The 27,925-nt window shown below is 38.8% G+C and overlaps 3 protein-coding genes across 3 annotated transcripts in view; all 3 read right to left on the bottom strand.

Moving 5' to 3' along the window:
- LOC307008867 (uncharacterized protein) overlaps positions 1–27,625 on the bottom strand; it is a 67,608-nt gene extending 39,983 nt beyond the window's left edge. Inside the window, exons 1-2 of the mRNA XM_079632143.1 lie at positions 27,198–27,625; positions 14,355–14,537 (exon numbers count right to left, since the gene is read on the bottom strand). The gene's annotated coding sequence lies outside the window, so the exon portion shown is untranslated. The remainder of the gene's footprint in view (positions 1–14,354; positions 14,538–27,197) is intronic.
- On the bottom strand, positions 367–12,490 carry LOC307009219 (uncharacterized protein). The gene is made up of 19 exons (XM_079632821.1): positions 12,470–12,490; positions 11,110–11,223; positions 10,637–10,799; positions 10,218–10,410; positions 9,818–9,896; positions 9,522–9,583; positions 8,970–9,078; positions 8,826–8,881; positions 8,497–8,608; positions 8,188–8,249; positions 7,469–7,580; positions 7,160–7,221; positions 6,239–6,341; positions 4,177–4,241; positions 2,012–4,022; positions 1,811–1,870; positions 1,521–1,586; positions 1,002–1,067; positions 367–672 (listed from the first exon to the last, which is right to left on the bottom strand). The coding sequence occupies exons 2-19, from the start codon at positions 11,210–11,212 to the stop codon at positions 434–436; spliced, it is 3,723 nt and encodes a 1,240-aa protein (XP_079488947.1). The 5' UTR covers positions 11,213–11,223; positions 12,470–12,490; the 3' UTR covers positions 367–433.
- foxo3a (forkhead box O3A) lies at positions 16,715–27,206 on the bottom strand. The gene is made up of 2 exons (XM_079633666.1): positions 26,099–27,206; positions 16,715–20,490 (listed from the first exon to the last, which is right to left on the bottom strand). The coding sequence occupies exons 1-2, from the start codon at positions 26,669–26,671 to the stop codon at positions 19,129–19,131; spliced, it is 1,935 nt and encodes a 644-aa protein (XP_079489792.1). The 5' UTR covers positions 26,672–27,206; the 3' UTR covers positions 16,715–19,128.
- Positions 27,626–27,925: the final 300 nt, after the last annotated feature.

Below are 27,925 nucleotides of genomic sequence, written 5' to 3'. Positions count from 1 at the left end.
TCAATTCTCTCAGACAACCTAATCACATTATTATAATTATGCTTGCTCTTTTGTTGTTTTGTGGTCTCACCAATTATATTTAGCTGAGTTGATTTCATTATGTTTGACTACTAAACTCAACTCATCTGCATTTAAGCTAAAAATGTTAAAAATAATAATCTAGGTTTGTCATTATTAAGACACAACACAACATTTGTTGAATCACTGAATTATATTTGATTTGGTCACCTCAAAAATCCATTCCTTAACCAAGGACAGCTTTGCAAAAATTAATAAAATAAAATAAAAGTGAATCAGGCTAACCACGTAGCAAAGAAAAAAAAAGGCCTGTGAGCCAAATAAATGAAGTGACCTAAACCATTTCTGAACACAGGAACCCAACTAGTAAAACATGCCTAGAAAAGTAAAGGCTCAGGCTATCCAAAAGTGCATTTTAGCGTTTAGCATTTGAATGCCTTTTAAAGGCCAAGCCTCTGTTGCGTACAAAATCTCTAATGTTTTGGATGGATCTTGTCTCCAAGATAGGTTGTTCCTTTGCCTTGCACTTCAGGCACTGCTCGCTGGTGACAGTGACACCGTTTTCAATAAAAGGCCTCATATGTTTCATCACAGCTTGTATCTCCTCCTCAGACCATGGTCTCTTCACACACCGCCTTGATGAAACACAGAAACCTAAACAATTAAAAAATTAGATTAGAAGATCAAAAAAAGACAAAAGATCCTACAAGAAGTACTTGCAGGTAGGGATGTTGCTGTTCAAAATTGCCAAACAAGCTGGAACTTGTGTAGACAAAATGTGTGTGATAATAAATTGAATTTAGATCTGCTAAAAAGCAAGTTAGATTGTTTTCATTAACATGACATTTCATTACACTGCTTGTTAAAACAAAATACATCCAGCTTCTTTATATGCTTTATGTCTAACCAAACATAATGTAAGTGTTGACTGCACATTGGCAAGTGTGCCTAGTGATGGACATGGCAATGCATTTATATAATACCTTGAGTAACGGAGTCAGGGAGATGAGGTGAACTGGAAGTTACACAGGCAGAGTTCCCCTGGTCATCTAAAAAACATATTGCACAGTATAAATGTATGGGCTTAAAGAGACACCATGGGCATGGAGGGGATAGGTATACAACTGCGGACAGCCAATTCTACATTATAATAACTATACTCATGGCAAAATTGTTGAACCGGATAAAATCAGGAGAGCGTGACTGTGCAACAATACCTTGAGTGATCATTTACTAGGAAATTATGTAGATTTTACACAGGCCAAGTCTTCCCTGTTGTTTTAAAATTATCATGCAAACTACTGAACACATTAAAATACTAGCCACAAAGCATATGTCACAATGAAGAGAGATGACAAAAAGTTAAGCTTCTAACAAAGTTTCTAACCATCGTACTACTGGAATATTCCTGACTAAAATTTTATATACTATAATGAACCCACAGATCCCAGCTCAACATAGCCTATGTTGGGCAAACTTTGGGTCCATCATTGAGATTATACCTTGAGCTGCAGTCTCGGAGAGGTGAGGCGATCCAAAAGTGCCAGAAGCCAACATGTCTTCATTTTCTAAAAACAAAACAAGACAAAAAAACAATGGTATCAACTACACAGCAAAGAGTAAAATAAAATAAATATAAAAAGTTCATACATGTTTGAAATAACAGTAGGCGGTTATCTAAATGTATTAAAAAAAGCCTATTTTAAATGTTTCACCAATACAATTACAAAATCTGTAACACAGAACAGAATACAACAATTTCAGTAGCCTTGGGTCCCAATTTGAACAGTACCTTGCAATGTGGAAACATTAGGGAGTTGCTGTGATCCTGTATCCATATCGTCCATGTCATCTATTAAATGACAGTTAATAATTATTCATAATTATTTATCATAATTTATTATCATAATTTAATCTAAAAATGTTATCAAATGTTATTACACCAACCATATACACATACACCTAGATTTAACAACATGTAAATGATACATACCACCAATTTCGTCCAGAGATTTTCCTTGAATATCCTTCACACTTCCCTTCTCCATAGCCATAAGCAGCTTTGAGATCTTGGCCAGCTGAATTGTTGATTGGGGCAGTCGATAGTACTCCCTATGCACCCTAATGTCATGACCGAGAAAATCGGCCAGCTGGTCAAGTTCATTATCTTTCAAGTTCATGACTTGGCTTATTGTGGCGATCTGTTTGCGAAGGTTAGTTGATCTGAGGTTTTGAGGATCTTCGGCTCCACAAGCATCTGCAAATTGACCAAACTGCCCTCTGTAGTGACCATCACTACAAGGAACAGCGAAGAGGTAATTGTTGTTTTCAGTTACTCCGCACTCTTTCCTCTTACTAATGAGGAGTGACAGGTTAGCAGTCATATCAGGGGTCAGGATCACAGCAACTTTTCGTCCTTTTTTCCCCTTCAATTCCACTCTGGCGAATTGTTTGCAAAGTCTCTTCTCAACTTCTGTAAGCCCAGTGCTTATGTCATCATTTAGTTGTGACATGTCACGATCTTCAAAATTTTTTACAGTCATCCGTGCCACTTCACCTTCCCTCCTCCTATTAAACAAAATGACTTGACAGAGGGTCAGCTTTGCTAGTGCTGCATAAGTGCCTGCTGTTGGGTTATCGGCTAGTTTCTCCTTAGCCAGTTCCACTTGCTGACCAAGATATAACTGTAGCTTCTGAACGTCTTTGGCCAGTGGGAGCCTGGTGCTCTTGTTGTATTTTGCCTCACTCAGGTTTGATAAGGCAGAATGGGAAACTAATTCAGACCACTTTGTTTCATGAAGTGTGTGAAACCTCCTGATGGAATCGATCCCCTCTTGGTCCTCTTCCATGAGGGCACGACACATGATGAGGTCACTTATCTTTCTGAGAGAATGGCCAATTTTCAGGGCCAAACTTGGGGCTTTGAATGTGTTGTTTTCATGATCAAAACCTGAAACTCTCTTGACAGCACTAGTAAGAATAAAGAAGTTGCCTGGTTTTATTGCCTCTTCCATGTTATGGATTCTAGTTGTGTGGCGCAAAGTCACAAGTAATCTCCCAAGTTCCCTTACTTTCTGTCTTATATACTCATGCTTTGATCTGTCACTCCCATGCTTATTAAAGAGGGACTGGGCAAACTGCAGGAGATAATGATCATTCCTTATTGCAGTGGACACGTCATCCTTGTGCATTTTGCCCAGCACTGACCAAAGTTCACTTGAAATTGGCTGGGACATTGTAGATTGAGCAGATGCTATACCAATGACTCTCTCTCTCAACTCAGGTCCATCTTCAACATTATTCTCGGGTCTTAGAGCACATCTTTTCATATGTCGAGAAAGTTCTTTTCTGGATAACATACCCTTACAGTACAAGCAGTAATCATACGTCTCCGGCCTGCTGCTCTCTTTGGAACTCCGTTTCACTTTAAGACAGCCTGACCCTGTGGTTTTAACAATTGAGTTATGCTTGAAGTTGCCAAGGTTTCGGAATTTCTCTAGAAGAACCTTTCTGTCCTTTGATGTTTTGGAGAACTGGAGTGCCTGTGCGATTTCAGCATTTTCATTTACATGCCTCTCGAGATGACGTGCAAGTTTTGTTTGAGGTTTTCCACATACAAAACAATAATTGACTTGGCTTTTAAGGATTTTTCCTGATTTGGTTGGGGATTTACTTTGGCCAAGAATATCCACAGTACCCTTTTCATTACTCGCATCTTTTGTTATCTGCAGGTATGACTCTGAGCTTTCTGGTTCTGGTTCGGGGTCACTTTGGAGATCACCAGTAGTTTCTAGATCCATCAGGATATTCTTACAGATATCTTCTGAGTTGTCCTGTATATCTATGGTCTGTTCTTGTTCAGCAAAAGTAATGCCTAAATCAGGCATATTAGTGGTATGGGACTTTTTTGATGGTTCAGGCAACTCAACACTCAACTCTGTCCCTGAGCTTTCTGAATCTGATACAGAGTCTGGGATGTACTCGTCATCAGATGAGACATCATCCTGCAAAGTACATTTAATTAATTAATTAATTAATTAATTAAATACAGCATACTTTAAATAACAGAAATTCACTTGGGAAGGATGGATGTCAAAAACAAACTGATAAGAGCCATCATATTGATATTATGCATTTTATACTTCAATGTACACTTACATCTGATATATCCCAGTCTTCTGAGGATTTCTGGAGGCAGATTTTATGCCACACACCACAGCATTCTTCACAGACAAAATTAGGCAAACCACAGCGTTAGACAACAATTGACTGTTTCCAATATTGACCAATTACATACTCATTTTCTTATTAAATGCAAATATCTTCACACTTATGAAACATACAAAATCAAGAAATGATAACAAAATTAACTGTTCAGTAAAAATGCACAGTTTGAGTGATGGCTAAAACTTTCCATTTACCGGTAGAAAAAAAGTACACAGGTTTCAACCATTAAGGTAGAATTCACTGGAGTGGCAGAGCATTTACATTACCCATTCAAAGTCAAAGTTAAAAAGTATGTAGTGATCCCACACATTACACATTAAATTCACTAACGCCACTAAATATGCATAAAGTGAACTGAAAACTGAAGCATAAAGTGAGTTCAGAATGAAAAGCAGAATTTTTGGGGATTTCCAGACAGATAAAAACAAAATTAATGAATGAGGCTTATATATAGATTTGAGATTATGATTATAAAACTATTATTGTAAAAACAGACACATTAGTAGCCTGACCTGACCAAACACTGATTATTTTTTTAATGTGCAATGTGTGAGGCCATATAGGTTGTGTTTCAGAATGCATCCTTGGCCCAAAGACTTCTGGCAGAATGGTCTAATGTGGAACAGAAATGCTGAAATGTTTAACCTACATTAATTGAGGTTTGTGAGAGTTAAAGGAAAGTAATTGGAAAGGTATGGAGACACCTACAAGCATTTGAATTGCCAATTGCTTGGTGGATCCATTGAATGAAGTCTGGATTTATTAGGTCTAAAGTTTTTAGTTCATCATGACCTTTATATACAGTAAATTTATCATCTCAATTAGCCAAACTAAATTTGAAGTCCACTCAAAAAGCCCACTCGATCTATTCTCAACTCAGATGCGTAAAGATAGGCCCAGTGACTTACTGGAAGGCATGAAGTTAGACAAAGTTAGAAAAAACACACACTTGGAAATGCTTATTGGACAGACACTTTGAGTACATAGACATTCTAATAAATCTGCAAGTTTGAAAGTTACTGCTCGAAGGGTTTAACATCATCTTCGAAGTTGGTGAGCATATGCGTAATTACAGAATGACTTCAGCAATGACCTGAGCGCACCACGGACTTGAGGGCATTTTGTTTGTGCTGATATTCACTTAGACATAATGAAACGTTTGTGCATTATGCTTTTCAGCCAAGCTAATCTTTAAAAATGCTGACGAAGTAGCACAAACATTGCCCTATGTTCACGTAGAGCATCAAACCAAGAACTGCAGTTTTTGCATTGCTAACGTCGCAAATATGGACTTGTTGAAATTAGTCTATACAACAATTCAAACAGTGGTGTTTCACTTATTGTGTGATTTGGTTAACATTGCAAAGAACTCATCTATAAGTTGTAATTTTATTTCGGAGTCACGGAAATGAATGAAGTCCATGAAAGACGCATTTAGCCGAGCTGCAGTGAACCGGATGAAAGAGCTAAACATTTGCAAGGTTGTAGCCTAACTTAGGCCGAAGTCTAATCAACAAAGAGCAATAGGATAATATAGATAGCCTAATAATATAAATGATAATAGCAAACAAATTAAGGACTTGTTCAACATCCAAAGGCGAAAGTCTCCAGGGATAGGGAAACCCTGCGCGACAGATTTGTGATGCGGCTTCTCCGACTCGCAGACCCCTCAATAAAAAAACTCCTTCACTTCACATAAATTTTTACTATTTTGATTCCAAAACGGTAAATTTTGCCAAAAGGCGACTAGTTTGCAGGCATACTCTCTGTTCTCTGTCATGTGCTACAGCTTGCAAACTCACTTGCCTGGTATGTCATAGTATCTGCCACTCCAGTGTTTTCTACCGCAATGGTTTGAACTGATAAAACATTCAATCAACATGTTTTTATGCTTTATAGGTGCGAGTCTGGAACTGACCCATGGCATGAAATTAAACTACTTATAGTATACTGAGAAATGCATTCATTAAGAGAAAATTAATAACACACTTACGTTTGCATCTTACACCGTGCCATCTGATAGATGTCAAAGGAGAATGGCATATCCAGCATTTGTCAATTCTCACCAATTCAAAAACCAGCTTGTGGATCTTACACTGTGAAAATAAATTAAAACATGAAATAAATATAAAACCTTTACACACAAATTATATCATGAATAAAAAAAAAACTGAAAAAAAAGCTGTTTAACTTTTACACAACCTTTTCTACAAATCCACCAGGAGAGATGAAAAGGGGGAAAGAAGTTACTTTTGAGATATAATAGCGAAGCATATCTATTACATTCCTGTGACTTATGTTTAGCTTGGCTAACTGTTGGGGCGTCACTCATCACACACACAAAAGAGAAATATATGCTTCTACTTGGAACTCTTGTGATGATGGCAAAGAAAACAATTCCTATAGATAATGACGTAAACCTTCATCTGGCATTTAAAACACAACACATCTAGTTTCTGAACCTGTGTCCAAAGTCAAATTTAGATTTATCCTGACATTTCTAAAAAGAAAAAGGTTGATTAACCCAGGACTATCTATTTAAGTAAAGCAAGAAAAGTAAAAACAATTCTAAGAAACTAAAGTAATTTTGTGAAAAAAAGGGTAAAAATCTGTGCACGTGTTTGTAACACAGACAAACTCAAGGTATGCAAGGACACTGTCCTTTGGACTCTTAATGACATCCATGCTCAAACTCTAAGACTGCCACTATTGAACTGCCAGTGTGTGGCACACTCAGAAAAACACCCAAACAGTGTTGGGGGGACACCGAGGTTAGTAAAGACCATCCATACTGAATAGAGGACGTTTCCGCCGTGCAACATGTTTACTAAAACACTGAAAATTGTGTTCCATGGAACATCACAGTACTTCTGACCATTGGTCAATTTCAGAACACAGATGAATTCAAACTCACCTCACAAGCAGAGTCGTTTGGTGTGGCTCTGGATGACTGACAGCCTGATCTCGATTCGGTCTCTGTACAAGGGAACACAGGGAGATTCAGTGCTTGGCTTTCCTCAAATCATAAAACTACATATAGGCATAACATACTCAACTCACATGCCTGACAGACAAAATTCTACTCAAAATATACATCAAGACAAGAAAATAAATCATCTAAAAATGGCCTGATATTGCCACATGTTTTTCATGCCACAAACCCTTAGCAGACATGACATGCATTGCCAAAAGTTACCAATATTTACTCAAAACTATAACTGACCACTGGCAAGGTCTGTTGAGAACATAGGGGGTGACACCTCCTGGTGCTGGACTCCAACTTCACTAATCCCCTCTTTCGTAGAAGTGTCCAATTGACCTCTGACACAGTGCACCTAAAAAAAGAACAGCAATAAGCAAAGATGAATAGGCATCAACTGGTACAGATGATAATACTACATATGTGCAAAGACAGAATATTTAACAAGATTTAGCACCCATTTTGTATAAGGGAGGCATGTCACTGCACAACAAATTTCAGCATCAAGCCGCAGGAAACAGCTGACAAAGCACCATATTGGTACACATAGATGCCACAACTAAGAATGTGTATTAAAGAGAGAAACGCTCTTCCTTAACTAGCCACTTTACAAGCACATGCTAGTTTCTACATCTGTGTGACACAGAGGAATATTCATGTTATGTGAGGACAGTTTGTAACACAGACAAACTCAAGGTATGCAAGGACACTGTCCTTTGGACTCTTAATGACATCCATGCTCAAACTCTAAGACTGCCACTATTGAACTGCCAGTGTGTGGCACACTCAGAAAAACACCAGTGTTGGGGGGACACCGAAGTTAGTAAAGACCATCCATACTGAATAGAGGACGTTTCCGCCGTGCAACATGTTTACTAAAACACTGAAAATTGTGTTCCATGGAACATCACAGTACTTCTGACCATTGGTCAATTTCAGAACACAGATGAATTCAAACTCACCTCACAAGCAGAGTCGTTTGGTGTGGCTCTGGATGACTGACAGCCTGATCTCGATTCGGTCTCTGTACAAGGGAACACAGGGAGATTCAGTGCTTGGCTTTCCTCAAGTCATAAAACTACATATAGGCATAACATACTCAACTCACATGCCTGACAGACAAAATTCTACTCAAAATATACATCAAGACAGGAAAATAAATCATCTAAAAATGGCCTGATATTGCCACATGTTTATCATGCTACAAACCCTTAGCAGACAAGACATGCATTGCCAAAAGTTACCAATATTTACTCAAAACTATAACTGACCACTGGCAAGGTCTGTTGAGAACATAGGGGGTGACACCTCCTGGTGCTGGACTCCAACTTCACTAATCCCCTCTTTCGTAGAAGTGTCCAATTGACCTCTGACACAGTGCACCTAAAAAAAGAACCCCACTCAAACCTTTAGTTTTATGACACTCAAAATGATGTAGACAGGGGAACAAAATGTTTAAAGATGACTATATGTACCGACAAAGATTTTCAGACTGTATCTGCAGTATAATTGTAATTCATTGATAAATATGTTGCTTACGTAACTACCTCATTTCTAAAAATTCATACATCCCGAAATAAACAGCTGAATTCAAACTAACCTCATGCTCTGCTGTTGTGGGACTGGATGACTGACACTCTGCTCTCAATGCGGTGTCTGTTGAAGAGAACACAGGACATGAAGGCACAGTGCTTTGCAAGACCCTAGTATTTACCAGGCATTGCTCATTCAAGCAGGGACTCACCTCTGAATAAGTCTGCAGAGAAAACATTGGGTTCCAAGTCATGGCCGTGGTCACCAAGCTCTGCAACGGAGTGTTGGCCAGAAGGGAAGCTTGCACCACTGCGCTGTGTCTAAACAAGTTAAACAGAAAAATGCACATGTGAACTTGGACATCACTACACAATTGTGTTATTGTACAGTTGAACTGACTAAGGCAGAGTAACAATTTAAAATGGTCTGACCCTTGAATATGATTGGCTGGATCACATTTGATCCTTTTGTAAAATTCCCGTAACGTCACATCTCTGGCTGCATTTTGTTCTATGTTAGTACACCTTAGAAAGGTTACGCTGTCTGCATTTGTGAATTACTTGCCAACAATTCAGCTACAGGAAATTACTTTTGCGGAAGAATTGTTATTTACGAATAATTCACTAAATTTTGCCGTGCCCTCATTCAATAAAACTATGCCAGGTGTACGTGGTGATGCTTTGCGTTGTGAACTACTACTTTCCTTAGCCATTTTAAAACAAAGGGACTTATTGCTTTAACAGACAGACGTATTCAACCTAACCTCACAAGCAGAACTGCCTGAAGTCATATTGCAGGACTGGACTTCTGGTCTCTCACTGGTCTCTGTAGAATACAGGAGAGAATATGAGGAAGGCCAGGGTGGGGTTGTGCATCCCTCTAGAAGCAACCACACTATCACTGGTTCACATCCTTCATAGACACAATACGTTTATATGTCCACCATCACTAATGTAAACCATCTCAGTAAACATGGCCACATGTGGCATAAAAGTTTCTCACTCATCTACAGCACACCATTGACAATTAGATAAAACATCAAGTCAAACAGTCACTGACCTTTAATAAAGACTGTGGATGACATGGTTTGGTCTTTAATAGACTCTTGGGCAGCAGTGCTTGTAACAGTAGGGGGAATCTACAAAACATTCAGGACAAAACATACAGATAAGCTTGCTGGCATCACCTGGGAGAGTCATGCAAGTTCAAGATTAACCTCACAAGATTAACTGAAAACCGGATTGAATACCACCAAGCAGTGACTTCTTTTTTTTGGTTAGAATTGTTGGCACTAACAAGCGATAGGTATTGTGTAATCTCTGTGGCATCATGAAGCTGACACAGCTTAACACACAGTAGCTTTTAAGACAGAGATGATTTCATTGTTATCAAGATGTCAAAATATAGGCTTTAAACCTTGACACCAATTCATTGAAAAAAAAAAATCAAAATGACCAACCTCTTTACGCCAGGGCCACTCTTTCCCCCCATAGTCATACGTGATTTCAGTTCCTGCCGTAATTTCCTTCAGTGCAAAAAGGCAGAGATGTGGCTTCCCATCTGCTTCGATCAGCTTCATTTTGCAATTTGGTGCCTTGTGTTCATCGTTCACGAGACGGCCAAATGACGAATCTTCAAGTGCTCCATCAATACTGCAAATTTACAGACATCATGCACTAAACAGACGTTTATAGTGACACACTTTTGAATTGTACTTTAATTTGTAAGCAACTACACTAATGCCAACATCCAATACAAGTATAGGCCTAGTTGTTCGATGCACAGTTGATAAGTTAAAGTACAACATGAGATCTTTACTTCAGAAATCCTACACTTCTCACTTAAGAAATCTAAACATATTAGTCATTCTGAACTTACCACCATGTCTTCCGCTTCCATATGAAATCAAACATAAAGACTGAACATGCATTGTGGTACAGTGTACGTCTATGGTCAGCTTCAGCTGCATCAATGAGCTCCCCTCTATACTCCACCACAAAGTCTCCTTGGTTGAAAACCGCTAAAGTGAAGATACCACGACCTGCAGACACAACCTTATTAGAGACACAGGGGTAGCAGACTATACATTGGATACAACTCAGCACTGCAAATAATCACATCAAATTGAATTATTCCTATAAATTGCTACAATGCCACGTTTAGAATATAGCAACATACAGGCCCACCACTATTAACTCAAATATTATTACAATACTATTAACAACTTTAATTTATATTGATGTTTGTACAATTAATAGCCATAGACTGAAAACCACTGGTCATAATATCAACTCAAGAACCATAGCCGTGTAACCCCTCAGTCGAGCCCACAGTGTGTCAAAGCCACTCACCTTTCACTGGATTAATGTATCTTATCTCTAACATTGAACTCTTGTCTCTTCCTGCAAGGATGTGATCAGTGGCATCCTGAAGGGGGGTAGTTCTACGGGGCATGACAGAATTTGCTAAGGAAATTAAAAACAAAAATGTAAACAACAACACAAATTCACTACTTTTCATCTCACTAATACCATTGAGTTCTATGCTTTCATAACATTCAAATAAGATTTCCTGTCAGTATATCAATATATTTGAAGTTCTGTGAGGGGACATACACAGACAAACAGAACATTAGCCCCCAGTTTCACAGACAAGGCTTAACCTAGTCCCAGACTAAAATGCATGTCTGAGCTGTTTTAACTGAAAGCAACTTGCACTGACAGATCTTAAAATATGTCAGTGTCATTGTTTTGTCTCAAGATGCACACCAGTAATGCATTTTTCTAAGGCACGTTTATAAAAGCTACTTAAATGTCCTAATTGAACTAAGGCCTAACATGGCTTAATCTAAACCCTGTCTGTGAAACCGGGCTTTAGATCTCTTAGAAATGTAATGTGTTTCACCAATAACACTATAAGAGTGCAAAACAATATCATGCAATTTAAAAAGGTAAAATTGTACAATATTATGTAAGCAAATATGTGCAGTGTATACTGAAGAATGTGTCATGTCATCCTGTCAGTCCTATTACTGTGATGTCAATCCTGTTAGTATGATTCATTTAATAAAAAATATATTTGTAATGGCCTTCCAAGTTTTCCATTGTAACCCTATCTATATTGTATTTTGGACAAAGCCCTTCTTTTAATATCTCTCTTGTAAAAATATATATATTTTCTTCATTGACGTGATCATCCTCCAAAATGTGTATGTTCTTGGTCATCTGAATGAAACATATAAGATTGGGAAAAAAAAAAACTAATTTGAAACAATCTCAGTGAAAAGAGGGACTAAAATACTGCTAATATGTGAAAACTATAACATAGTTCTAATTAAAACTATTGTATATAAAATGCATGTAAAAAATATCAAAACATAAGGTCGATTGTCATAAGATAAAATAAATACATAGGCTAGCCTGCGATGGCACAATACAATTAATTGTGCTTTTAAGCTGTCTTTATTTCATGGATATTTAAAACAAATCGATTAAACTTGTATTATTTTTTAATTTGTCAAAGTTGAAAAGGCCGTGATTGCGTGGTATTGGGTCACGGTCATTACTCGTAACTGTTAAGTTTAACTTTTTATTGTCGTTATTTGTATGTTGCTTTAGTCAAAAGCGTCTGCTAAATACCATAACCATAACCATAACCATAACCATACTTGTCATTGGAACCTATTAAAACGTTTTATTATTGATTTCTTACCTGCTCTCCACAACGTGCATATATCCAGATCTCCCGGGAAAATGAATCAGCTGATGACAGACGTAGCTCTCTCCTATCCAGCCAATCAAAATGAGTTGTGCAAACTTGAGCATGCGCAGTGTTGAATTCGTGTCTAATTTCGCGCGTTGTGTATAATCTCCCGCGTTTGTGTATAATTTCCCGCGCCTGTGTGTCGCAACATGCAGGGACCACGACAACCGATAGGGGGCAGTGGCGGACACACAAATATACAAAATATGTCAGGTTTTTGGTACACAAAGACTTTTGAGAAAACCACTTTTTGGGTAATAAAACATGATGAGAAAAGGTTTTATAAGGTTTATTTTTATGAGGACAGCCAACTGTCCTCCTATACCGGAGGGTCCTTATAGCTCTTTGAAATGTCTTGAAATCTGTCCTTCTATGCCCCAAAACAAACACACACACACACACACACACACACACACAAGAATCCTTAAAAGAATAGACGAGTATTGTACTATTATTTGATTTTTATTTATTTTTTTCATTCGAATTTCAATTAGCATCCTAGCGTTCAGTAAATATTTTAATACAAAATAATAATAGTATTGTGTTAAAATGATCTTGTGGTGAATACAGTACTGTCATATTTGTACAGCAATCATTAAATGAGGGTCTGGTGAGTCTATAGTGAACGTGATTTGATTTCACAATTACATTTCACATCTTTGTTGATCCTGGAACAACTTTCCAATCAAGTAATCATATTTGAGGGACAAGTTTACAGTTTATGTCAAGTTTAGACTTAGAACCAGGGTTCGCTTTCCACATCAGTGTTATTCAGCTATCATTTCCCTCTGATTTTAGGGAAAATGTATGGGTAGGGTTAGGTTTAGAGGTAGGGATAGGGTATGGACTACATTTTGGGACTGGAATGTTATTACAAAATACAAATACATACAACATATGTTGATTCAGGAACATGTATTGGCAAAATCACGGTGACCGGTCAGTCTACATGTCTACTAGGCCTATGTGGCTTTTAACCTGCAGATGGCGATGAAAACTCAGGCAAGTGACTCGTTTGTATTGTGCTGACACAAGCAAAGAGGACAGACCTGTCACGCTCTACCTGAAGTCATGAACAGCATTTTTTATTTATTTACTTCATTTCACATGAAATATTCCTTATACTGATCTTGTAAATAGCTTAGACCCCAAACAGCTTCTTGACCGAGTTAGTCAAGCCTTTTAGACAGAAATGTTTAAAGGTAGACAGACAGACAAGACAGACACAGTAGACAGACAGACAGACAGACAGACAGACACACACACACACACAGTTTTTCATTTCTATCCTTGTGAGGACATTCCATAGGCGTAATGGTTTTTATACTGTACAAACTGTATATTCTATCCCCTTACACTGCCCCTATCCCTAAACCTACCCATCACAGGAGACATTCTGCATTTTTACATTTTCAAAAATATATAATTTAGTATGTTTATTAACCCATTCCCCTCATGGGGACCGCTGGCTGGTCCCCACAATGGAGGTGATCTCAGGTTTTACTATCCTTGTGGGGACATTCGGTTCCCACAATGTATAATAAACCAAGCCACACACACACACACACACACACACACACACACACACACACACACACACACACACACACACACACACACACACACACACACACACACACACACACAAAGATAGATAGACAGACAGACATTGTATGTATATATATATATATATATATATATATATATATATATATATATATATATATATATATATATATATATATATATATATATATAGTAACTTTAAACCTATACAGCGAGAATCATTTCAATCAGTCGATTCTCAATGTATAATTTAATAAATCAGATCCACCTTCTCTGGATTTAAATAGCACAACATTCCAAGTTGACTTGGATACAGGAGCTCCGATTGGTTCGTGGTAAAAGCAGCCGGTAGCCAATGAGAGATCATCACCAAGGTGCCGTCCCACCAATGAGTGCACAAGGACTCGGGCCACATTTTACAGCTATTGTCACTAGGGGGTTGTTTTCCTCCCTGCAGAGAGCAGTAAAACATTATGAATGATTTTCTTAACACAATCAATCCCACTGATTGTACAGCGAATATGAATGAGCGTGATTGCTACACGTGCATGAATACACACTAAATTTGAAAAAATAAGAATAATCCAGCAATCAAACAACAACAGGGGCTTCATTTAAGAGAACATTTCATACATTTTCAAAAGACACATCTCCTTGGTTACCATAGACAATCTGGATGCCCTTCATAGGGGGAAAAGACTGGCAAAGGTTTGAACCCTCTTGTTAAGTCTGGGTTGAAATGAAACTGTCTAGACACCAACAATCTCTTCTCACTTTGGGAGAGTGTTTAGAAGCCATGTTACAAAACCCAAAACCTTTTGGGGGAAATTATTTGTTATTGGAAAGCAAAAAACTGTTCAGTGTAAAGCAAACACCTCAGCTGTGTCACGCTTACTGTAAAAAAAAACAGTGTTGGATACATCATGCTCTGGAGGTTATTTTTTAAAGTGACAGAATTGAGGCGTAACAGCAGGAAGAAAATGGGGTGATAAATCAGTCAATGTAGGCCTACATTATATTTGAGGAAATATGAGTTTATGAAAACCAAAGATAACTTTATGGCCTTTGATAAACAAGTTTAAAAAGGGAATATTTTACTTCAAAATGAATATTCTGTCATCATTTACTTGAAGCTAAGTTGTTTCAAACCTGTTTTAGTTGAATTTCTTTCTTCTGCTGAACACAAAGGAAGATATTTTGAAGAATGTTGGTAAACCAGACAGTTGATGGACCCCATTGATTTCCATATTATAATTTTTCTATTTTAATGGAAGTCAATGGGCTCCATCAACTGTCTGGTTTACCAACATCTACCTTATGGACTCTATTTGATGTTTCCTCATTTAAAAAAAAAAAATCCATCCATCTCACTGGCATAAGATTTTGTGACTTTTGTTACATTAATACATCCATCTAAACACACACACACAGCTTGATTTGGTTGTTCCGAACAGACCCCACAGTGAAAAATTTGAGTTTTATTATTTTTTGTTTTTCAATAAAATCCATAAATCAGGAATAATCTGAAAATTTTCGCACAGAAATGAAGGCCTGGTTCTAGAGCACAAATGCAGTGGAACAAACAGCTCACTCACACTCACACTCTCTCTCTCTGTCACGCACACGTGACTGCAACAGACAGCATTTGTATAGAATTTGGCAAACAAAATCAGCCACAAATGCAGAAAAAAAAATGCAGATACGAAGGGGTGAGACAACACATACACACACTTCCTGTTCATTTCTGCTAATTGCTATTGGTTTTATTTACCGGTACATATATTTTTTAAATAATTTCTTATTCTTAAGTTAGTGATTTTTTACATTTGGTTTATTGAAATAAATCATTTGTGAATAGAATCTGACTCATAGGTTTTTTTAGTGGCATTGTAGTTAATTATTGCATTATAGGCATTATTGCAAAAACAGATACTTCAAAACAACAACCAATTCTAACCTTTCACAAAAATACTGACTTCAATGTATTTTATAATGTTTTAATATATATATATATATATATATATACATACACACACATCAAAAAGGTTTTTGATAGGAGCAGTTGGCCACATCCTGAAAAATGTATGGATCTGTATAGCCTTCTGCTAGATATATATGGTCAAAACCAAACAGTTGACGGTAGCCATTGACTTCCATAATTTTTTTTACTACTATGGATGTCAATGGCTAGGCTACCGTCAACGGTTTGATTACCAACATTCTTCAAAATACCATCTTTTGTGTTCTGCAGAAGAAAGAAATTCATACAGGTTTGGAACAACATGAGTTTGAGTTCGCGATGACAATTTTCATTTTTGGGTGAAATATCCCTTTAAGTCATGATCCACAGAAAACTGTGTCACTAAAATTAAATAAATGAGAGGATGTGACTGTGAGCCCCTTGATCAGAATTCCACTGAAACCGCAGTAGCTGTGATTAAATTATTCACTTGGAATAACAAAAATGTCCAGATTAAATGGTACAGAAATTTTCAATATACTACGTGGCTTCAGAATTTTAGGGCACATTGCATGTTTTTTTGCAAATATCTAGTGATCAGTTTGACCAGACAGACGCACAAGCATTAAATCATTCTAGAGACATTAAAATAAAGACTGACAAAAATATATTGTGTAATACAAGCTTTATTTACATGCACCTTGCCTTGCACTACCTTGTTTACATTATCCAAAATGGAAATACACGGGTAAAGTCAAGCAAACATTGAGTGGATGCTAACTAACGGCCAACTGTGGTGCGAGGTGCTACACACGCAGATTTCGACTTCACAATTCATGTTAATTCCTTCGTAAAGATTACAATTCAAAATGAATAAAAATTGTAGTAGTTCTTTCGTGAAGTACGATGATCCTACCCAAAGAATATGAAAACCAAGAATTAAAAGCATTTAGATTTTGAGGATGCCATTTTATGACGCTGAAACGGATTACACAATGTGAAACTACAGTAAGTAAACAAAGGTAAACACAGCACAATCAACTTTTTATAGTCATCTTAAATTCTGTGACTCCAGCTGATTATAAAAAGCAGATTATAAAAAATCATTGCTTAGAAGAGGCTTTTGAAAATTCTGGGTGTGAAACTGACCTTAACAAAAGGTACATTCGACTGTGATGTTAAAACAACATTAGGTTACAACTATTGAAACGCCTGCAAGTTGTCCCTGAATGGCACTACTATTTCATCAGACTGAATAGTTGCATTATTTTTCACCAGCCTCAAATTTGGTTGTCTGGCATGTTCAAGATCAACAGTGAAATACAGTACAACGTAGGTGCTTTCTTACATAGCTTATCCATATACTACAATGTGGCTGCCTTTCATTTTAAAACTGTTAGGATGCTTCAAACACACTGCCGTAACAACTGATGGACACGTTCTACTAGCACCAGCCATTGTGTAGAAATGTACACATAAATGCTAAGAAAGTAACATGTCAGCCATATGAACTGACCCAACACAATTTCACTTAGCACCAAATGCTCTTAGCTTAATTTTTTCCTGCTACAAATACACAAACATCTAGTGGTCCTTAATCAGCGTTCCAAAATGTATAATAATTGTTAATATACCTTATGTTTAGAATAAATCCAATATTTATGTGTAAACACACGCACACATATTCAGTGTACAGCACATACACATATGCACCATGGGCCTCATTTATGAAATACAAGAACAGAAATCTGATTTAGGCAGAAATTTGTAAACCCATTCTTACGTAAATGGTTGCATGCATGTATACAGACTGTACAGTACACACACAATCACTAATCGAATTGAAAATATTAATTAATTAATACAATTTTGTTTTAGAAATGTCTAAATTGTTCAACTACACAGCAATTACTTCATGAATGAGGCCCTGTGTGTGAGTGTATAAACACATACAAAAAATACAAATATATAGCTCATAATCTATTCTAAAATGGTTGACATCGGAAGTGAAAGCGGTTTAGGGGTGATTGAGATGCTCGTGTTCAAGAACTCCCGAGCAGGATAAATGCACAGGTTTTGTTAGGAAATCCATGGGAAACACTGACAAACTAGTTTCATACAGCAGAACACTAAATACATAGCTTATCATCATATCATAGTTCACTTTTCCATAAAAGGAGTCAAGGATACATTATGATCACTGGTTTCACAAAAACACAATAACTTCCCCTTTTCAGTTTTATGAAAAATAATCTGAGAAACAGACTTATTTTTCATGGCCATTTTTTCGGACAACGAAAAACATTCTCAATAGTTCGTATTGTAAACAGGCCATTGTTGTAATTGTCCAGTAGAGGACACGTTTGGCAAAAGGCAAGTGTTTGTTTCAATGTGAGGACTGGAAATCTATTAATCTTGATTATGGTTACAATAAATTACAACAAACTAAGGGCACCTTCAAACTAGAGTACAGACTAGACTTGATTTTCAATTGGGACAAAGAAAATGCCAGGGTTTGCCAAAGTGACGACCAAAAGTTGATAATATTTTAACTTTCACTGCAATGCCAGTCGCGGGTACCAGTTTCTGTCGTAGGTACTAGAGAATTCAAGATTCTTACTTGGTTGTCAAACTGACCCAACTCTCAAATGTGTTTGTAAGAGCTTTCTCTAGTGTGCAGGTACCCTTATACACAGTGGTGGATTCAGGGATTTTGTATTCTAGATGGACTAAGGGAAGTACTGACCTTCAAGTCTCAGACAACCTTTTGTTTACGATACTACACCTACCATATTCCAGCAGCGGAGTTCATTACCTAGTCACTGGCAATTAGATTAACCTGCAAGCACTTCAAGGTTAAATTGGTTGAAACACTTTACAACGTCCATTAAACCAGCCTCAATCATGACAATACAAAACACAAAACTACAACACCGACTGGGTAAATCATTGACGTTAACTCAAACTGATTCCAATGGATGTCAAATAGCTTTTCTACAGCATAATGTACAGTTGCTTTACAGTGGACAGTTGGCTCAAATGCGGTGTTCAGTCCGTCCCTACATTCCTGGGCCTGGCCGGATCAACCTGGTACCCAGCTTTGGGAGGAGGTTCGTTTGGTTCTGGAGAAGCTCTCTGAAGTCAGGTTTGCATTCTGGGAGGAGATAAGATGGGAATCGAAGCTGAACTCCAGGCCATCGGCATCCATCAGATCGTTGCGAGTGATGGTGTCCATGTCGCAATCGAAACTCCCACTTAACGCCTCAAGATCCAATTCAGATGGGAATCGGTCCTGAGATGCCAATTGAACCGAGGAAACGCTGCCATTGAGACCTGCCAACAACAAATCAGAGGAGTTGAGCTGCATAGATGTGCTTCTGAACGGAGACTGTTGGAGATGTTGCTTCATCAAGCTTTGGTAGTCTGACTCGCTGCAGTTCATCCGCCATCCAGATGGCGACGCCTTCTTGAGCCCTGCTTGTCCTACAGGCCCAGCCTGGTTGGACATCATGGGATCATTACGCAGCAACAGCGCACTGCGACGGGCATTCTGGGAGGAAAGGGAGGCACTGGCTTGTGACATAAGCGGGTCAGACTGGGTAAGAAGGACATCGCTGCGACTGTTGGACTCGGAGCTGAGCAAGTCCTGCAGACTCTGCTCGCTAAAGAGGGAACCGCAGGAGAACGTAGCCTGCTTGTTTTCCTGGATTGTTTGCATTGGAGACTGCCTCAGGGCGGTGACAGACGGAGGGCTGAACATGGAGTTAGTGCCATAGCTGCCAGTGGGAATTGCCAGACTGCTCCCAGAGCAGCTGAAGGTAAACACAGGGCTTCCCTGTAGGTTGGCCCCACTCTCATCTTGACCTGGAGACTGGGAAGCAGTCAAGCTGATGTTGTCTAGAAGGTCGTCCATTAGGTTATCGGAGAGGCCGTCGTTGAGGTTCATGGTTCCTGCAAGGTCAGCTAGACGGGGCAGTTCGGTCAGCCCGGTGGATGGAGACATACTACTAGGGCTGGAGTACAGCATGGGCGACAGGGGAGAGTCGTCGTCAGGAACTTCGTCCATCTCGAGGTTGGCCAGAATCGGAGAAAGGCGTCCGCTTAGGGTGCTGGCATTGGAATTAGTGCGAGAACGGAAATCCGTCCAAGCATCGAGCTCGTCGCTACTGCGGGAGGTCGGGCTGCCGGTCCATTTAGACAGGCTGGAGGAACTCTCTGAGCTTCCGTCCTGAGTAGCCTGAAGAGCTGCCTTTTTCTTTGCGGCACGGCCACGGGCGCTCTTGATGAGCTTATTACTGTTGTCCATGGAAACTGCACGTCTCCGAGGGGCTTTTCCCCCTTTTCCGCCATCAGGATTGACCATCCACCATGAACTCTTTCCTGTTCCTTCATTTTGGACCCGGACAAAGCGACTGTGGAGTGACAGGTTATGTCGTATTGAGTTCTGTGAAAAGAGAAGAGTAGATGGTGAGCTGTGCATCATAAGACTTGCTTGAAACATGCATATATGCAGCCTGTTTTAAATCCCTCAGCTTCATTCATTAACCAGTTGGCCATTAAAAAGCAGAATAATAATGTTATATAATGGCCAAATAAACTTGGAATCAATAGTGCATAACGCTGAGTAAGGAACAATGCCACTTTAACTTGATTGCTTTACTCAGAGATTGAAGAGTCATGGACTCTATTGGTCAGAGGCATGTGTTTTGTTAAAAAAAATTAAAGCAATCCTTATTTCCATGTCAATGCTGTTGTGTATATAGAGTCTGTTGAATTAACAATTTGGCATTTGTGGTTTCTATAGAGTAATCAATGTGTGACAACACCGGTAATACCAGTATGGGTACAGGGGGAGTTTTTCCCTCTTTTCCACCTCGCTTTTAAATCGCTTATGAATACCAGTGTGGTCATGCGCATTTTACTTTCAAATTAGTGGCAATTTGAAGTGACATTTGCTTGAATTGTTGGTTCATTATTATTCTAAATGAAAAACACAACAAAACAGTACAATGACAAACTCGCCTATATTAAAGGATTAGTTAACTTCAGAATTAAAATTTCCTGATAATTACTCACCCCCAAGATATTCATGTCTTTCATCAGTCGAAAAGAAATTAAAGTTTTAGAGGAAACCATTCCAGGATTTTTCTCCATATAGTGGACTTCAACAGTTATCAACGGGTCTAAATTGTAGTTTCAATGCAGTTTAAAAGGCTCTACACGATCCCAGCCGAGGAATAAGCGTTTTATCTAGTAAAACCATCTGCCATTTTCTAAACAAAATAAACATTTATATACTTTTTAACCAAATGCTCGACTTGCACTAGCTGTGATGCGGCACACATTACGTAATCACGTTGAAAGGTCACGCGTGACGTAGGCGGAAGTACCGACTGTGTTTATAAAGTGAACGGGCAAAGACTAAGTCAAACGCCTTTTCCAAAAAAATTAAAAAAGGTCAAAAAACGATGTCGGACGATTTTGAAGTTGGATAAAATGAGATGGAGTTCTTCGCCCTACCACACATTAGGTTACCGCCTGACCTTTCCAACGTGATTACGTAATGCATGAAGTCGTGGACGTGCATCGTGCAAGATGAACATTTGTGGTTAAACTTTTTTTTTATTTTAGAAAATGACCGATCGTTTCGCTAGTTAAGACCCTTATTCCTCGGCTGGGATCCTGTAGAGCCCTTTGAAGCTGCATTGAAATTGCAATTTGGACCTTCAAACCGTGGTTGAAGTCTACTTGAAATCTGAGAAAAAACCTGGAAAGTTTTCCTCAAAAACCTTAATTTCTTTTCAACTAAAGAAAGACATGAATATCGTGGATGACATGGGGGTGAGTAAATTATCAGGAAATTTTAATTCTGAAGTGACCTAATCCTTTAAACAGACCTTTATACTAACAAAACTAGTAAGACGGCTTTATTAAAGGAGAACTCCGGTCAATTTTAACATTGAGCTCAATTTTTAGTAAATTTGGAGTGCTGTCAATACAGAGAACAACGACAAAAAACGGTGTTGCCTACACTGTGTTATCCTATTTAAAAAATGTGCACCCTGTTGACTTGAATGGGGCAAGTTTTAAACCTGCTTTTATTTCTCTTATCATCCTTGATGTGTCATACAAGTGCCCAGCCATGTTGAGTGATTCCTTCAGAGTGAACACGAGTGAATCTGACTGCAGTAGATGTGAAAGATATTAATAAAAATGATGTTATATCAGCCAGCGCAAATACCTGTATTTAGTTCCTGTTTTCGGTCGAAGTCCAAAGTAGTCGATTGTCGAGTTCACGCGCGTGATCATAGTAACTAAACCTATGCGCGTGAACTCGACAATCGACTACTTTGGACTTCGACCGAAAACAGGAACTAAATACAGGTATTTGCGCTGGCTGATATAACATAATTTTTATTCATATCTTTCACATCTACTGCAGTCAGATTCACTCGTGTTCACTCTGAAGGAATCACTCAACGTGGCTGGGCACTTGTATGACACATCAAGGATGATAAGACTAAGAACTGGTTAAGTTTAAAACTTGCCCCATTCAAGTCAATAGGGTGTAAATTTTAAAAAGAGGATAACACGGTGTAGGCAACACCGATTTTTGTCGTTGTTCTCTGTATTGACAGCACTCCAAATTTACTAAAAATTAAGCTCAATGTTAAAATTGACCGGAGTTCTCCTTTAACAAAACGAATACGCACAGCATTCACCATGCTGATAAATGAAATCTGACTCCTGCTGCGACTCTCATTCGGTTCACGCTGAATTGAGCAAATGCTCTTCTCCAACTGAACTAAATGATTTTAGTCATTGCCACGGTGGGCAAGTGATGTAACCAGTGTACGGCTGAAAACAGTGTAACAATAATTCTCAATTGTAATTCTCACTTTTAACAAAGAAACCAGTCCAGAGAAAATACAGAAAATAGAAAAAGGGCAGTGCCCATTTGAATTTCTCACACTGTTCAAATTGGTCTGGGCCGTGTGGTCAAGACCAGACTTCAAGTAAATCAACGCACTCTGCACTGTCCGTCGGGCTTTCGAGATAATTGGTCTGCGCTGTGCAGTTCAACTGGGTAACTTTGAGTGTTCGGCTTTTGACATTTCACATATGCATGCATGAGAAAACAGGCAATTTTGTAGGTACTCCAGTGCAATCACTAACGAAATTTAGTTACATTTTGGAGCTCTGAATAGACATTTACAAACCACACTATACAAGCCTGCTACTGCATGTAAAGCTGTGGATAACTTAACATTTGCTGACCATGTTTTTCTCAAGACAGTAATGTGACATTCTAGTTCAAGCTACGCATCTAACAATGTATTTTTCCAGTGCAGAGAAAGCGGAGCGAGAATTCCTCAATCATGTACAAAGTTTAAGAGTGCAGCGCAGTGAAGCTGCATTAATGTGGACTGCAGCACAGAAGGTACAGCAATCCATAATGCAGCATCAGGAGATGTGATAAAACTCACAAGCGAGAAATGGGTTTCCTTTTTGATGAATAGTCAAGCAGTCTGACAAAATGGTGTGAATTTACCAATGCTGTGCCTGATACATCTTGAAGAAAGCTGGTCTCTACTCAAACATTGTCCTGTGAACATCACTTTACTGACCTTTGAACTTCTCAAAAGAGTGAATGGGCAGACCTCATGACACTACACTTCCATTAATGCCTTTGCTTCAAGCCTACTGGATTACTGGATTTAATCCGTGACAGAACTTTTTCCTATTCTAAGAACAACATGTATCCCAACACATTCGTAAAGTACGTAAGCAGTTCTCCTTTTTTGCTTTGTTAAGCTGGCTAACTGAATTGATTGGATTGAGAATCTAATCTAAGACACACGCATCGGATTGTTTGTTGACAATCATAGCTACATTGATTACAAAACAGATCATTACAAACTCGGCTTACAATGAGAACAGTATCTTCAAATGACAAACTGAATCAGTGATCAAACCAGTTGCAATGTTTATTTGATCCATGTTAGCTTTTTCTGCAGTTGCAATCAAAACGCATTTCACACACATTCTGTGTTTATGATATTCTTGAAAATTCTCATCTAAGGCTTCAAAAAGAAATCGAGATGAAGTCGTGTTGTTTTGACCCGCTTTGACTAAACTGATGGGCGAAAAGCATCTCCCGAAATGGCAAATTCAGCTCTAGATCTACTCAATCACCTTAAGGTTAAGCAACTTGAACAAGGGCACAAGTGAACAGACACAGCTCACCCCCATTGGGCACTAAATCTGTAAGTTTAGCATTAAGAGGCTTGATCATTAACCTGTAGGCCACCAGAACCCCCTATTTCCAGTGACTTTATGCAGCCAGAGGGTAAATCACACAAAGAAATATATAATCGTAATACATGACAATTAACACTTTATATCCTCATTACTACAATGTGTGGAAAAAAGTCAATTCAGTTGAGCAAATACCACCATGATACAATTGTAATTGCAATTGTAGCAATTACAATTGTACAAACGCACTTCATAATTTAAATACATCACCTTTTCCACATTACAATAAAAAATTAGGTAAATATTGATATATAATGAGAGTAACATGGATTTGAGGGGAAATGCATGAGATAAAAACATTCTTAACAGATTTACCAGCTTATAAAACGCTAATATTAGTAACCCATCGCATTAAATAGAGTGTCAGAGTAGGTAAATGTAGCAATGAAAATCATCTTAAAAATTCTGTGGTACCGCTTTCTATTGAATTAAATCCACACAGGACCATGAAGAATAACTATAATGGATGAAAATAAGGGCTGAAATCATCTGAAAGCCATGATGCAGTCCCTTTTGAGCAAAGCACCACTCAGAACAGCACTGGAGCGCTGCCAGTTTACACACAATGCTGTATCTCAGAGTCAAACACCAAAGCTCTTCACACGTTGCTACACACTGACCTACATAGTTTCCAGTCAGCTGATTGCTTCTTATGCTGTACCCGAGAGCCAATAGGAAGTGGAGGTGGGGACCAAAAAGCCAATAGAAACCCTGACACTGATGATATGCCTATGGTTTCTCTTTTTTCCTCATTCAGTGGCAGGCAGATGCAAACACTCTGCAGGATGGCTTTATCTGCACTGAACACGGTTGGCCGTTTCTAAAATCTGATTGGCTGGAAGAACGAACCTTTTTTCTTTGAAGTACCAAAATGTATGCTTTAGCAAATTGAAAGGATTTAAAAACATTCAGTTTTGCTGACTAACTTACATGTTAGTGTGGACTACAGAATGACTGTAGTCATTTCATTTGAAAACCAATTTTCAAATGAAACATTGACTCAAAACTGATTCAAATCATACAAAAAAATATCAAGCATTTACAATCCACTTGGCATAGCTTGTTTGTGAAGGTGCCGAATCATCTTTCTAAAAAGTAATATCTGCACAACAGCAGTTCACCAGCCTAACATCTGCAGGATTGCACAGGGATTTCCTGAGGTTTTTCTCTAATTCAAACGCAGCTATACCAAGAGCATTCATTAGACTTGATTCCATGTTTTTCCAGGCCAAGCTAATCCCTGAAACCAAACATTGACAAGAGAGCGTTGTAAATGCCAACGAAAAAAGACAAAAAGAAAAGAGAGATAATATACAAATCAATTCATGGAAGTGCGAACATATTGATGATACAATAATTGGAAATATTATAGATATTGGCTATGACTACTATGTTTGTTATCAAGCTTCAATACTTGGAAATGATGAGGCAAGGGGCCATTTAAAAGGTCCTGTTTATCAGTGGCACCTTTCTCAATGTATCTGCTGTTACGCCCTTTGGCATGAATACAGCATCACTTAATCAGCAAACCACACATGACATGATTAGTAGTCCACATTTCCAGCATCTGTGCCATTTTACCTCCCTATAAAAATATAAGCATTGTTTTTATAAGGCCATGAAATACTATGTTACAAAAGTATGCCTGCAACAAATGGACACATAGAAGAACATAAACACTCCTGATAAGCAAGTCAAGGTTAAAATCCAGCCGTCTCTTTGACCTGACGTACCTTCCATCCCGCAGAGCTGTTGCTGTCACCTTTGTCCTTGAAGTATGGCACATTCCGGACCATCCAATCATAAATCTGGGCCAATGTCAGCCTCTTCTCAGGCGTGCTCTCGATGGCTTGAGTGATGAGGTCTGCGTAGGAATAGTTTCCCCAGGCGTTCCTGCGGGCAGAGGATTTTCTGGGCTGCTGAGGAATCAGACCATTGATGCTGGAGTCGCTGCAGGCGGAGGGCAGAGCATGCTGGGAAGAAACAGGAGAGCCATAGGTGTCTTTATCACTGAGAGCAGCATTGGTTTCTATGGCAAGAGCAGCAGAACTCTCGTTTCCTTCTGTGACACTGACTGGCTTTGAGGCGCCTGTAATGTCACCAGATGCACAAGCATCATCAGTGCCATTTTCATCCACCTCTTCCTCGGGAATGATTCCCACCTCTCCCGGTTCTGCTTTGCCAGCATTGGACTCCGGTCTGGGCAGAGGCCAGGTGCAAGACCTGGGCCTTTTTTGGGGCTCGAAATCAGGGTCTATGTCGACGTCCACGTCCACAGCCGAGGGCTTATCTATCTCATCTGCCATATTTCCTCGACTCCTTCAAATGAATGATAAATGGACGGCTTTTCTGAACACAACGGCAGCAGTGCCCTCGTGCATGCCATTAATGGATCACTTCGAGAGTCCACATTTCAATGCGGGACACTTCGAGAATCGAATTGATGTTATGAGATGTTTAGGAATATTTACAAATGCGTTCAAGTGCATTATGTCCGCTTACAACATATAGACGGATTCGTATGAGAATCTCGCTCGATTTGGTTAGTTTTAAGAGTCCACAGGACAACAAATAAACTAGCGAAAATGCTCGTTTAATGAAGCTTCCGCGGTTCAAAAAGCATAAAGACTGTAACAGAGCGGACGCTCGCATACGTTACATTGTTGCATGACGTCGCGCTGCGAACGTGTTACATTGTAACATTACATCATGATGTAAAAGATACTTGGTTTCAGAACGCAGCTGCCGACTTACAAAAAAAAAAATCTTTGATTTAAAGCGATCAGAAAGGCTGTACGTTCGCTAAAGTCCCCTCAAATGATCAAGCCATACCTCCACATCCGTCCCTCCGCAAATCAACACGAATAAGTCCTAACAAACACGCCGCTTTTCCCAATAAACCTCCATGATCCCTGTTCCATGTCGGAGCAGGACGTTGCGTCCCGCAACCCGGGCGATCCAGCACTACCAAAGCCCCTAATGCGCTGCTGCTCCGCTGCAAACAGGAACACACAGATCATGCGCCCCCTGGAACCAGTCAGAGGAACTGCTTCTTAAAGGGCCGGAGAGCAGAAGCTCTCATCCACTGCCACGCACGTCATCTGCACATTACAGATATGCCATCACAAGAGCTCTTATTTCATACACTCTCTCCAATAAATGGCTTCTAGACAGGCGAAGAGCATTGCAACAGAACGCAACTAAACGTGTTCTTCCTCTGAAGAACATGCGACTGTGTGAATCTCAAAACCTGTCACGAAAACAGAGAATCTCATATTTTTAAACCAAAAGAAAAGAAAAAAACAAATTACATTGTGCATTTAAAATGAAATCTGTTTAATGACCATTAAGAGCATTTGTCATTCATGTAATGACAATTGGTATCTGCAGCAATATTCTTATTTGAATTAAACACACAAACACATTTATGTGTGTGTGTTGAGTTAAAATAAGCATATTGCTGCAGATGAAATGAAAGGTAAATCTTAGATCATATTAGAACTGTCTTTGCTCTAGTCTATCTCACAGAAATTTACATGATTTAAAACATTTAAATGTGG

This window comes from Phoxinus phoxinus (genome assembly GCF_949152265.1).
Source record: "Phoxinus phoxinus genome assembly, chromosome: 13".
Lineage (NCBI taxonomy): Eukaryota > Metazoa > Chordata > Actinopteri > Cypriniformes > Leuciscidae > Phoxinus > Phoxinus phoxinus.
This window is presented reverse-complemented; position numbering and strand designations above follow the sequence as displayed.

What these genes read in the sequence shown, in the direction of transcription:
- foxo3a (XM_079633666.1), bottom strand. Translation starts at nt 26,671, where the DNA reads ATGGCAGATGAGATAGATAAGCCCTCGGCTGTGGACGTGGACGTCGAC. An exon ending in ACAGCTCTGCGGGATGGAAG is followed by an intron (nt 20,491 to 26,098) that starts GTACGTCAGGTC and finishes CTCTTTTCACAG; the next exon opens with AACTCAATACGACATAACCT.
- LOC307009219 (XM_079632821.1), bottom strand. Translation starts at nt 11,212, where the DNA reads ATGCCCCGTAGAACTACCCCCCTTCAGGATGCCACTGATCACATCCTT. An exon ending in CTCAACAGACCTTGCCAGTG is followed by an intron (nt 8,250 to 8,496) that starts GTCAGTTATAGT and finishes TCCCTTGTACAG; the next exon opens with AGACCGAATCGAGATCAGGC. An exon ending in AAGACTGGGATATATCAGAT is followed by an intron (nt 4,023 to 4,176) that starts GTAAGTGTACAT and finishes TGTACTTTGCAG; the next exon opens with GATGATGTCTCATCTGATGA.